The sequence below is a fragment of the Elephantulus edwardii genome, unplaced genomic scaffold, assembly GCF_000299155.1.
Source record: "Elephantulus edwardii isolate Elephantulus edwardi_28Jun2011 unplaced genomic scaffold, EleEdw1.0 scaffold00164, whole genome shotgun sequence".
Taxonomy (NCBI): Eukaryota; Metazoa; Chordata; class Mammalia; order Macroscelidea; family Macroscelididae; genus Elephantulus; species Elephantulus edwardii.
In genome coordinates, this window is record NW_006399914.1 from 4,757,552 (window position 1) to 4,771,234 (window position 13,683).

Genomic DNA, 13,683 nt, shown 5'->3' on the forward strand with positions numbered 1-13,683 from the left:
GACTGGGGTAATCGGGATGGGTGTGTCAGAGGCAGTGCGATTGGCACAGGATAGAGCAGGGTTTAGGGCTGTTGTACATAGGGTCGCTATGAGTTGCAAACGACTCGACGACACATAACAACAACAACAACAACAGCTGTGCACATTTTAAGATTTTGCTTGCTTTGGTGGCTATAGCATAATTTATTTTATTTTAAAATGTCATTGATAGACATTTGAATTGTTTATTACTTTTTGCCATTATAAATATGCATCCCTGTTTAATATTTACATAAAACTCAAAATAGCTATGTATATCATTGCTTACCTGCTTCTCTAGCTATGTTTAGAAGCAGAATTACTAACCTAAGCATTCCCAGTGTTCCCTTTCTGTAGGAAAGAGTGAAAAGAGTGTGGTTTGGGGGTCAGATATGCTTGCTCTGCTTCTCCTACTTGCTGAATGGGTGACCTTAGTTGCTTCTCGCTTGCTGAGCAATGTTCATCCATTGTTAAACAAGGGTCATACTTCCATCACACAGACTGAGATGAAAACCATGTAATGTGCAGTGCCTTCAAAGTGCCCACTGCATAGATCATTATTTGTTATTATGTACTTTCGAGTCAGAACTGATATCTGATCCTCCAGAAAACTGAGGTTCTTAGAGGCGGTGAAAGATTGGAGGAAATTGCTCACCTTTGACCATAGAGTAGCTAGTGGATTCGAACTTTGTACCTTTGGGCTGGCAGCACAGCTCCTTACCATTAGGTCACCAGAGTCTGCCATAAATGTTTCCATTCCCTTCTTTTGGAATGGCAAAGGATGTCAGTTTGTATGCACATATATGAGAAGTATAAAAAACAAAACATAAACCCTGCAGATTTTTTTAATATCAACAAAAACATAAAACTGACTTGAAAATAGTTTTTGTTACACAGAGTTCTTTCATTGAAAGAGAGATAAAGTTGAAGGTTAAGAGAATTAAGTCCTCAGTAGTTATATATTTCTTTGTATCAGATTGTCCAGTAACTATTTTCGGCTTTTTTGTTCTTTCTTCCTAAGTGCTCAACTTCAAGCTCTACCAGCGTGCAAAGCATGTATACAGTGAGGCAGCGCGAGTGGTCCAGTTTAAAAAGATATGTGAAGAAGCACCTGCCAACGTGATCCAGCTGCTGGGAGAGTTAATGAATCAAAGCCACGTGAGCTGCCGGGACTTGTATGAGTGCAGCTGCCCTGAGCTGGACCAGCTGGTGGACATCTGTCGGTGAGGCTGAGGCCCCTGGCCAGGGCAGGGGGATGCCATCAAGAGTACTGTTTAATGAAGACAACATTTGCATAACACATTAAGTGATTTTTTTTTTTAAAAAAGCCTTTATGAATGTCTGAATGCAATAGCTCATGGCACAGAGCTCTTTACACCTTAATACTTTCCCATTTTTGGCGTGATTCGGACTATTAGGAAGGTAGCTTTTTTTCACACATGGACCCTGTTGTTCCTTTATCATGATTTTTAATTCATGATCTTAGACTGTTGCTCTGTCAGGAATTCTTGTCTGGTGTCTGAGCTTGCACGGTTCTATTCTGAAGAAAGGAGAGAGTTGCAGAGGGCCGTAAACCTGATACAAATGTGGAAGGAAGGACACTGCTGAAGGAATTGCTCAGAGAGCGAGCACTTCTTGCCTTCCAAGTTTAGGTTAAAGAATTTGGAGAAGAAAGAACTGAAGAAAGCCCAGTTTATAAATAACTCACTGAGACAGAAGTGTAAAGAGAAAACCTCGTAAAACCTGAGAATAACTTCCTTAGAATTGCCAGAGAATGAGGGTAATAGAAGTAGTATGTTTTCTTTACCTAATTTGGTTCCTTTCCCAAGTTCCATTGACCTTGAGAGAACTGAAAGGGAAACTGGTAGAACTCTCCAATTGAGAGATGTTATTTCCACTATGTGAAGATAGTATAGCAATTAGTAATGAAAATATAATTAACCGCTTGGCGCCTGTGGCTCGTCTCACCCATTGCCACACTACCAGCCTGTTGAGTTTAAACCAAGTAGCTTAAATGATCAAAAATGGCATGTGCAAACCAACTTGTCAAAAGACTTGATGAGAATCACTTGGCTGACGTCAGTATTTGCTAATTGCCAAAAGAAGCCTTCCAGTTTTGTTTGTAAGTGCTGTGTTCTGAAAATATAGGGAGTTGAGTAAATGATAGGGACGAAGATCACTCAGTTCTGGAAATGAGGAGATTGAGTTGTATGAAAATAAAAAAGAAGTCTTTGCCTAGCTGAAAAGCAGTGGAAGAGTATATGCCAGGCTCCTGGAATGCTCTAATGAACATTCTTTTTCAGAGATGAGCACCTGACATTTGCTTGTATTCAGTTTATATCCTAGTTGTAAAATGACAATTAAAAAAGAATACAACGTATTGTTGTCATCGTGTAGCATAGAGTCAGAACTGACCCATAGCTGATCCTCCGGCAGGTTTTAGATGTACTTACTGATACGGGAGGAGATTGCCCATCCTTCTCCTGCAGAGCAGCTGGTGGTCTCGAACTCGTGCCTTCGGGATTATAACGCAGCTTCTTGCCAAAAAAGTTACGAAGGACAGAGTACCATGGTTGGGGAGGTCATTTTTATTTGGGATCGCCAAATACTATTTGAGAAGAGACTTGAAGGAAATTAATAAACCAACCAAGTAAATATGTAGTGAAAGATCATTAGGTGAAGAGAGAACAAGAGCACAGGACCCAAGACAGGACAGGCTTTAACTGGACTGAGGGATGTAACCAGAGGGCAGTGGAAGGAGAGTGACTGCTGATGAAGTTAGAGGGGTAGGAAGCCATCCCACAGGAGACTGTAGGCCGCTGTGAAGGTTCCGGCTTTGAGTAGAGGAAGGGGGCAATGGGAATTTCAAAAAAGATTGGATTCTTACACCCTGCCAGAAGAGTCAAGACAACTACACTGTGAGTAGGAGAGAGGAACACACTTGGCCTGAGAAACTTTTTCTAAAAGCCTTATTTTGAGAAGCCAGCTTTCACATTTGTGGCCCAGAATTATCTTATTAAAAACCCTAAACTTATAGTCTAGAGTCAGAGCCAATTCATAGCAAGGCTGTTGTTCCTCTTCCTTTTCTGGAACCACTGGTGGACTTAACCACTAGAGAGGCCAGGCTGCTAGGTTAACAGTACAACTCCCGATGGGTTAGGCCACCAGAGCTCCCTTAGGAACTATCTCGCTGATGATTGCCTTCGAGTTGGGCATGACTCACAGCAACCCTATGAGCAAAAGGCCTGAAGCCCCTCTACAACTTATCAAAGTCCATAGGGTTTCCGGAGGCATGTTCTTTAGGAAGTGGATGCCACTCCTGCTTCCAAAGAACTATCTGAGAGCATTATAAAATTTCATGAGAAGAAAGGGCCTTTGTCATTAGAGAGAGCAGTAAGCAATGAATTGAATGGCACAGCCTGGCTTAAGTTATCAAAAAAGCCTGATTGATAAAGTCAAGTTAGCCACAGCTGCCTTCTATCCGTTTGGTTATAGTGAAAAGCAATTACATTTGAGTGTGTATCATTTTTACCTGTCTTCCTCTCCTAGTTAAATCATAGAAGATGGCCTTTGTGACCTAGTTTATAGTGTTTGAACAGTGGAGCAAACCCATGCTGAACAGGGAGGCCGTGTGTGGGGTGAGGGGAGGCAGGAAGCCTGTGCTTGAGCTTGGCTCTTGGCCTTCCAAGCTCTGTGGCTTGACAGTGAGGCCTTGTTGTATTATCTCCAGTTCTAGTACTTTATAAATCTACAGTTTTTTCCCAAATGTGTTTCCAAGGAAAGGTTCAGTAGCTATAGCTTATATTTATTTAATAGATTAATATTTAATCTGGCAAGCAGGGATTGACCGGCATGTGTCACTATGAATTAGACAAGCATATGATCTATTATCCTGGGAATGAAAAAGTGAGGAGGAGAAAGGGATTGCATTCATAGTAAAAACAGACCATTTCTAGATCCATCCTGAAGTACAATGTTGTGACAGGGTACTATCCATATACATCCGAGGAAGATTTCAAATATTAGCACCAACAGCTAAAGCCAAAGAGGAAGAAATAGAAAATGTCTTCTAACTTTTATAGCCCAAAATTGATCGAACACACAACCAAAAGACATTAATAATAATTGGTGACTGGAATGTAAAAGTTGGGAACAAGGAAGAAGGGCCAGTAGTCGGAAAATACAGCTTGGTGACAGAAATGTGGTTAGAGATGGAATGAGGCTGGTGGTAGTGGGTTTTAATTTTCCCTTTGGATGAAAACAATTAATTAAGTGAGAAAAGAACTGGAATTCTCAGGATACTAGAAACTAGTTAAACTCTTAGTCTGACCTAAAGTAGACTATTAGAAAGGCATCTGGAGATTTTTAGCCTATAGTTTTGGTTTAGATGGAGGGAATGGGGAAGAAAAGAGAATAAAAGAGCTCCCCAGTGTTTGTTCATTTTCTCAGTTGAGCTTTTTCCTTGCTGTGCAAGAGAAAATCGGTTTGGACTCCAAAGAAAGGACCAGTGAGTGAAAAGGAAACGACACTTACGTAGTTAGGCGGTTTATTGTTAATTACATTAGTGTTAGAAAACTTAAATTATGTGAGACAAATTATAATAATTAAGGGGAAAATGATCCTTGTCTAATTATAAAATATCTCATTAAAATGAACAAAATGTAAAGTTTTGAGAAATGGCTAAATTTTAAAGTAGAATTTACCGAGGAACCCCCCCAAAATTTTGAAACCAAGTCAACTATGAGACTGCTCATTCATTATTGGTTCCTTGATTTTCTTTAAGAAGAAAAAATGAGTTAATGCCTTTTATTTCCATTTTGACACTTGCTGAAATTAGAGAGAATTCATTGCTACATTATTGCTCAAGCTATTAAGGACACTGAATGATAGATTTTAATGTACCAACAAAAGTTACATAAGTAAATTTACTCTGTGCTCCTTAGAAGTCTTCCCACAACTCTACTCCACACCCCTGCTTCATAGCCTCTTCCACCCATTCTCCTGACTGGGTTAGAAATGGGAAAAACAAAATGTAAATCCCTACAGTATCTTTCCTGGGGGGCTTACTGCTAATTTTTATACTAAATCAAGTAGAGAGAAGGGAGCCAGTTCAGTTGGCCTTGGGAACTTCACACTCTTGTGTAGTTCTCAGTCTTCTGCTTAGAATGAACAAATAGAATGCAACAGAATAGAATGAATAAAAAGAATGAAATAAATATACCCTCCCCTCAACTACCCTCTATAGAATCTATTTGCTGGACCTAAACCAAATAGTCTCCGTGAGCTTTAATGGTTTATATTTCTTAACTAGACTTCTATGCATATTTTCTTATAATTTTTATTTGAACAGTATTGAAGGCTGTGGTTTTGTAAATGCAAAACACTCTGATAGTTTCTAACCTGGCTATAAAAAATGGAAATTGTGGTGGAAATCTGTTTTCCTAAGAGTCCTGCCAGTTTTCTAAGCAGAAGTTAGAAATCTTTCTAGGTAAAGAGTATACTTCTAAGTGTTTTTTATATATTCAAGAAAATAGTTCAAAACCCATTTGCTGTAATCAGCTAAGCAGTTGAAATTATAGTGGGCACAAAACTTTGCTAAAATAATTATTCATTTATAAAATGTTGTTGTTATGTGCTGTTGAGTCGCCTGTGACTCACAGTGATGCTATGTACAACAGTCCTAAATCCTGCTCTAACCTGTGCCATCTCACTGTCTCCAACACATTCACTCCCCACTATCCCAGTCACTGCATCAATCCACCTCATAGAGGATCTTTCTCTCCTGAGCTGTCCCTCCACCCTCCCAAGCATGACGTCCTTCTCCAAGGACTGGTCCCTCCTTGCAGAATGTCCAAAGTATGTTATACTAAGCTTCAAAAATCCTTGCCTTCAATGAGCAGCCTGGTTTCACCCTCTCCAGGGTGAACCTGTTTGTTCTCCTAGCAGTCCATGGTATATTCAGTACTCTTCTCTAGCACCAGAGCTCAAGGGAATCAATTCTTCTTCTGTCATTCCTAGTCATTGTCCAGCTTTTTGAACCATAGCAAGTAGTTGCAAAGACTATGGCCTGGATCAGGCACACCTTAAGTCTCCAGACTGACATTGTTGCTCTCCAGCACTTTGAAGAGGTCTCTTGACAGCATACTTTCCTATGCAATTCATCTGGCAATCAAGACGCATTAATAATGATGGGTGACTAGAATGTAAAAGTTGGGAACAGATAAGGATCAGTACTTGGTAAATATGGACCTGGTGACAGAAATGAAGCTGGAGATAGAATGATAAAATTTTGCACAATCAATGACTTATTCATTGCAAGTGTGTTTTATAAGAAACAAATACAGGCAATACATATGGATTTCACCTGATGGTATGCATAGGAATCAGATCAATTAAATCTGGAATGAATCGCTGGAGAAACACATTATCAGCTGTGAAAACTAGGTAATGTGCTGATTGTGGAACAAACCACCAACTACTTATATGCAAGTTCAAGCAGAAGCTAATGAAAATTAAATCCATGGGAGCCAAAATTTGATCATGAGTCTGTCCCACCTGTTTTCAAAATCATCACTTATAAAATAGCTAATATTTATTTATATATCCTGTTTCCACACTCTGTTGGGTCACCCTTCTTTGGAATGGGAACAGACATAGATCTCTTCCAGTCAGTTGGCCAAGTGGTTGTTCTCCTGATTTCTTGACACAACTTGGTGAGCATGTCCAGGGCAGCATCTGTTAGCTGAAATATGTCAGTTGATATACCATCTATTCCTGGGGCCTTATTTTTTGCTATTTCCTTCAAAGCAGCTTGAACTTCTTCCTTCATCACCATAGGCTCTTGCTCATATGTTGTTTCATGAAATTCTTCTGTGTCTGCCAATTCCTTTCCATACAGTGACTCAGTATATTGTTTCCATCTTCTTTTTATACTTCCTGGATCATGTAATGTTCTGCCAAAAGCATCCTTGATTATAGCAACTCGAGGTTTGAATTTGTTCTTCAGTTCCTTGAACTTAAGAAATGCTGAGCGAGTTCAGCTCTTTTGATTTTCTGATTCCAGCTCCTTGCACATGTCATTGTAATATTTTACTTTGTCATCCCACATTGCCTTTGAAATCTTCTGTCCAGCTCTTTAGTATCTTGAATTCTTCCTTGTGCTTTGGCTTCTTGGCTCTCCAGTGCAATATTCAGAGTTTCTTCTGACAATCATTTTTGTCTTTTCTTCCTCCTCTGTTTTTGAAATGAACGTCTTCCTGGATGATACCCTTGATATCCTCCCACAACAAGCAAGATTCTACTGAAGATTATCCAAAATTGACTGGAACAGCACATCAGCAGAGAACTGCCAGAAGTCCAGGCTGGGTTTAGAAGGGGTCGTGGTACTAGGGATATTGTAGCTAATGTTAGATGGGTCTTATCTGAAAGCAGGGAATACCAAAGGAATGTCTGTGTTTCATTGATTATGCAAAGGTGTTTGACTGTGTGGATCATAACAAAGTGTGGCTGACTCTGAGAAGAATGGGAATCCCAGAACACTTGATCGTGCTAATGCAAAACCTATACTTGGACAAGAAGCAGTTATCAGAACAGAGCAAGGAAACACAGCATGGTTCAAAATTAGGAAGGGCATACGCCAGGGATGTGTCCTATCTCCATACCTTTTCAACCTGTATACAGAGCAGATTATCCGGGAGACTGGGCTCTATGAGGAGAAATATGGCGTCAGGATTGGTGGAAGATTTACCAACAATCTGTGTTATGCAGATGACACAACCCTGCTTGCTGAAACTGAGGAGGACCTGAAGCACTTGCTGCAGAGGGTCAAGGACTGCAGCTTTCAATATGAATTGCGGCTCGATATCAAGAAGACAAAGATTTTCACCACTGGACCAATTGGCAGCATCAGGGTGGATGGTGAAGAGATTGAGATTGTTCAGTTTTAGGTTGCTTGGCTCCACAGTCAACATTCTTGGCACCCGCAGCCAGGAAATTAAAAGACATATTGTGATAGGAAAGTCGGCTGTTAGGGACCTCTCCAAAGTACTGAAGAGCAATGGTGTCTCTCTGGAGACTAAGGTGCATCTGATACAGGCCATGGTCTTTGCTATCACTTGTTATGTGTCAGATTTGGACAATGACTAGGGAGGATAGAAGGAGAATTGATGCCTTTGAGCTATGGTGCTGGAGAAAAGTATTGAGGGTACCATGGACTGCTAAGAAACCAGATTCATCCTGGAGAGGGTTAAACCGGGCTGCTCCTTGGAGGTAAGGATCCTGAGGCTTCATCTGACATACTTTGGACATGTTGTAAGGAGGGACTAGTTCTTGGAGAGGGATGTCATCCTTGGGAGGGTGGAGGGACGGCACAGGAGGGTAAGGCCCTCCATGAGGTGGATTGATTCAGTGACTGGGGTAATCAGGATGGGTGTATCGGAGACAGTGCAATTGGCACAGGACAGCACAGAGTTTAGAACTGTTGTACATAGGGTTGCTATGAGTCACAAACAACTTGACGGCACATAACAATAACAACAACATCCTGTTTCCATACCTTTTCAATCTATATGTGGAACAGATCATTCAGACTAATCAACAAACCTGTGATATACAGATGACACACCTGTGCTTGCTGAAGCTCTGGAGGACATGAGGTGTTTGCTGCAGAAGATCAAGGACTGTAGTTTTCAGTGTGGACTAAAACTTAACATAAAGAAGACAAAGATTCTCACCACTCCATCAATTATCAGCACCATGATAGATGGAGAAGAGAATGAGGTTGTTATCAATTTCAGCTTGCTCAGCTCCATAATCAACAGTCTTCCTTGTCACCTGCAGTTAGGAAATAAAAAGATGAATTGCATTGGGAAAGTCTGCTGTCAGTGACCTCTCCAGAGTGTTGAGGAGCAGTTTGGTCAATCTAGAGACTAAGGTGCGCCTGCTCCAGGCTATGTTCTTTGCAATTACATGTTGTGGATCAGAGAGCTGGACAGTAACTAAGATTACAGAAGAATAACTGATGCTTTTGAGTTGTGGTGATGGAGAATAGTATTGAACCATAGACCAACAGAAGAACAAATAGGTCTGTCTTGGAGAGGGTAAAACTAATTTTCTCCTTGGAGGCAAGGATTTTGAAGTTTTGTCTCACATACTTTGGGCACATGGAGAGGAGGAACCGGTTCTTGGAGAAGGATATCTCGCTTTGAAGGTTGGAGGGACAGCACAGGAGAGGAAGACCCTGGATGGGATGGATTGACTCAGTGACTGCAGTAATGGGTGTAGGTGTGTCAGAAACAATAAAATTGGCTCAGGGAAGGGCAGGGTTCAAAGCTATTGTACATAGGGTCACTATGAGTCACAGGCAACTTGATGGCCCATAACAAGAACAGCAATATTTATTTATTTTGAAATTAAGGAATTGAATTGAGGAATTGTACAAGGCATAATTTCTTATGTTCCCTCTTTAGCTGGTAGAAAGCTGGGAGTTTCACTTGATCTCCTTCGTTCATGTGAAACCTGTATTTGGACCAGGAATCAGTCATCAGAACAGAGCAGTGGAACACTACATGGTTCAAAATCAAGAAAGGAATGCATCAGGAAAGCATCCTGTCTCCACACCTCTTCAATCTATATGTGGAACAGACCATTCAGGAGGCTGGGTTTTATGAGGAGGAATGTGGCATCAGGATTGGAGGAAGACCAGCAGCCTATGTTATGCAGATGAAACAACCTTGCTTGCAGAAACTGAGGAGAACCTGAAGCATTCGCTGCAGAGGGTCAAGTAGTGCAGTTTTCAATATGTATTGAAGCTTAACATCAAGGAAACAAAGATTCTCACTACGGGGCCAATTGGCAACACCATGATGGATGAAGAAGAGACTGAAGTTGTTAACAATTTCATTTTGCTTGGATCTACAACACTCTTGGCACCAGCAATCAGGAAATCAAAAGATTAATTGCACTGGGAAAATCTACTGGCAGGGACCTCTCTAGAGTGCTAAAGTACAATATTTTCACTCTAAAGACTGAGCTGTGCCTGATCCAGGCCATGGCCTTCACAATTACTTGCTATTCACTAGAGAACTGGACAGTAACTAAGGATAACAGAAGAATCATCAATGCCTTTGGGTTGTGGTACTGGAGAAGAGTCCTAAACATACTGACAAGACCAAGCAGGTCTATCCTGGAGAAGGTGAAACCAAGTTGCTTTTTTGGAGGCAAGGATTTTGAAGCTCTGTTTCATGTACTTTGGGCATCTTGCCAGGAGGGACCAGTTCTTGTAGAAGGACATCATGCTAGGAAGGGTGGAGGGACAGTGCAGGAGAGGAAGACTGTGATGAGATGGATTCGCACAGTGACTGGGGTACTGGAGGTAGAAGTGCTGGACAGAGTGAGATTGGCTCAGGAGAGCAGAGTTCACAGATATTGTGCACAGGGTTGCTGTGAGTCTCAGTTAACTCAATGGCACATAAAAACAACCACCACCACCCTCTCTATAGCTCAGTGTTTTGGACTTTAGTGTGTGCTTTGTCTTTAAATAACTGTAGGGACTAGAATTCTTCTAAAAGTAGGGACTTTTAGTCAGGTCCTACTGGGTGCTTGACAGTTAATGATGTGAATTCAATCTTAAGTGATTAAAGGATCAAAGAAACATTTTCTCATAATGTTCACTGCTCTATGTTTGTTGACTTTGCTTTATAAGGCAGAAGCTGTTTTTGTTGCTTGGACCAACTCTTCCATATTATTGCAAGTCTACTTTTGGGGGATATTAGGATCTTGACTTTCTTCTTGTTGACCCAGAAAAAAAAATTACAAACACAAAAATATTTAAATAATATTCTTTAGCTCACTTACTTTTTCTTAGTTTAAAATTTATATTGGTCCCCTTTTAGATCTCTCTTGAAATTCCTATTCATATGCCAGACCACCAATGAGAAATGCTGAGGGCTGGATGTGTGTGTGTGTGTGTGTGTGTGTGTGTGTGTGTGTGTGTGTGTGTTGTTAGACAGGCCAGTGACTCCCTCCTTGCTGGATGGCTTCTAATTTGTGATCACAAATGCCCTTACTCAGGGACAGAGGCTATTTCTAATAGCAGTTATTGTCCTCTATTTGAGAAATAAGGACCTTGATGACTTGAGACCATGTGGTTGACACTATACAGCCCACTCTCATCTTCAATACAGAGCAGGGACAGAGAGACTCAAGCTCAGAAGTGAATATAGTTACTTAGAAATATTTCTAACCTCTGCTGTCTGGAGATCAGCAGAATTTTCAGGAAAATGGACCATTTGGCACTATTCCCATGGTTTTTGTTTTTTTGGATTTTAGCCTTCAGAAATTATTTAAATGAGAAAGTGTATGAAAATTGCTGAGATGTCTCCTAAAAATGACGGCACTACTTGGGTCTTCGAAAATGGAGGTGGCTAGCACAGTGTTGGTCTCTGGACCATGCTCTGGTGGCTTCTGATGTCTAGATTTATGACTTTCCAGAGTTGTCTTGGTGACACTGCTGTTCCCCTAGCACCTTCTATAGTGAAAGGTAGTTTGATGTGCTTGCATATAGCAATTTTTTTTAAATCAAATAACTGCAGATGGGCCCTTTGCCAGTGTGGGAACCCCAGAAAATCCTAAAATCTCAGGGCCAGAGAGACTTCTCAGCTACTGGGACATAAATGAATTGTTTCAAGGGCAGGATGAGATGAGTAATCTTTGTTTGCAAGAGTTTTTGTTTTCTCCTTTAAACATCTATTTTAATTTGAAAAGCATATTTTAATAAACAAAACAGATGATGAAAAGAAATCAATTGAGAAAATCATTGAGGGGAAAAATGAATTACTGATGTGCAATAATTCTGATGTCCTAGGGTAGGGATAATAGTCTATTGATATTTTCCAGGAAGTAAAGAAGCTCATTTAGATGGAAAAAAGGGACAAAATTGTGCTAAATTAATTATGGGGATTTTAATCTGCTACTAATTTGGAGTAAATTTTATTAGGAAGAATTGGAAGTACATGTTAAATTTTGTTGTCAAGCTAAATTGTATCTTTCAAAGATGAATGATCCTTGCACTTTATGGAGGGCCTTTCACTTTGGTTCACATCTTGGGTTTGAAATTGTGCCTGGATGATGGTGACTAAAATTACCTCTTGCTGTGTGGTAGTTTATATAATAGTTTCCATCCCAATCAAACACATCTCATCTGATGGTAAAATCTGAGTCTAGCTGTTGGGCCAGTTCCAGAGGACACAGGGAACGTGGGCATAGATCTTGGGGCCACCATCCTCTTTGTGGGAAAGTTTTCATAATTTTCCATTAGGGATTAAACAAACCAACCAGCCTAGAGTGTAATGATAGGCTCCTTGTTGATAAATTTATTCAGTATGAATATAGGCTGTTGTAGGCACTGACTTTTATATGAAATAGCTAAGTCTTAAGAAGACAGCTGAACTAGTCCCCGGAGGAAGCCTTCTGAGTATGAGAATGTGCACTTTAAATTGTGATTCGCCTTCATTTGTTTCCTTCTGGTTCACAATTGTTGATCATGCCTATTCCCTTGTATTCTTTTTACTTTCACTTCCTGATTCGCCTTTACGCTTGCTACTTAACTCTTTAAGTGACTATGGCATGTAATCAATACTATCAACTCTCAGGAAACATGAGTGAGTACTGACTTACTCTTTGCAGCTAAAACCAGGAATTGGAAGTAGATAATTAGTATGGTTTCGATTTCTTTACGTCTTAACATGGGAAAACCTCCCCTAAAAGCACATAGTCTCAAAATTTGGGTAGGCTTTGTGTTCCATAAGCTTAAGGCAAAACACTCTCAATTTCATTTACAGATTCTGATTTTATTTTTCCCTTATTGTTTCAGGAAATTTGGGGCTCAAGGATCTCGACTTACTGGAGCAGGATGGGGAGGCTGCACGGTATCAATTGTACCTGCTGACAAGTTGCCCAGCTTCCTAGCAAATGTGCAGGAAGCTTATTACCAGAGAAGCGATCAAAGCTCAGTACCAGAGAAGCAGAATTTGTTTGCTACAAAACCTGGAGGCGGGGCTTTGGTTTTCCTTGAGGGCTAAACAATGTAAAACATCTCAGGGAAACTATTTAGGGCATTTAGGATCTGGCAAGACTTCCTATGCCACAGTAATTTAATCCTCTTTCTGTTTTGTATTATGATGAACGGTTGCTATTATCAAGATAGATTTCCAAAGAAACGGTTGAAAGCTCTTTATGCTTCATAATGATGATTTTTCCATCTTAAAATATGTTTTCTACCAATAAGAGCCAAGATTATACTTGGGCAGATCTTTTAAGGATGAATTACTAAGATTTATTGATGTGAAGGTCTTAAAAGATGAATAGTAAAATATGCAATGCTGACTTCATGAACTGGACTTGAATGAAATATGCTGCTGTTATTAAACTGATGGGCATCATTCTTGGAGTTGTGTGTATGTCTTGTTTCATTGTTCTTCGGCGTCAATGTTGTAGTCTTCTAGTGATGATGGTGATGGTGATGATGATGATAACAACACTGCTCCTGATCCCATAAGTTCTCTCCTAACTCGATCTTCATAATGCTGTGAAAAAAAGACATGATTAAAGATTCACAAATTTTCCTGGACATTTTATGCGTACATGTGAGACTACCCCAATAAAGAT

The 13,683-nt window shown here is 40.3% G+C and overlaps 1 protein-coding gene across 2 annotated transcripts in view; it reads left to right on the forward strand.

Moving 5' to 3' along the window:
- GALK2 (galactokinase 2) overlaps window positions 1-13,449 on the forward strand; it is a 229,553-nt gene extending 216,104 nt beyond the window's left edge. Inside the window, exons 9-10 of one of the 2 annotated variants that reach the window (XM_006895302.1) lie at window positions 1,040-1,241; window positions 12,890-13,449. In XM_006895302.1, coding sequence (XP_006895364.1) covers window positions 1,040-1,241; window positions 12,890-13,097 — 410 coding nt within the window. In that variant the 3' untranslated portion in view covers window positions 13,098-13,449. The remainder of the gene's footprint in view (window positions 1-1,039; window positions 1,242-12,889) is intronic. The other variant, XM_006895301.1, reaches the window with a different exon arrangement.
- The last annotated feature ends 234 nt before the right edge of the window (window positions 13,450-13,683 follow it).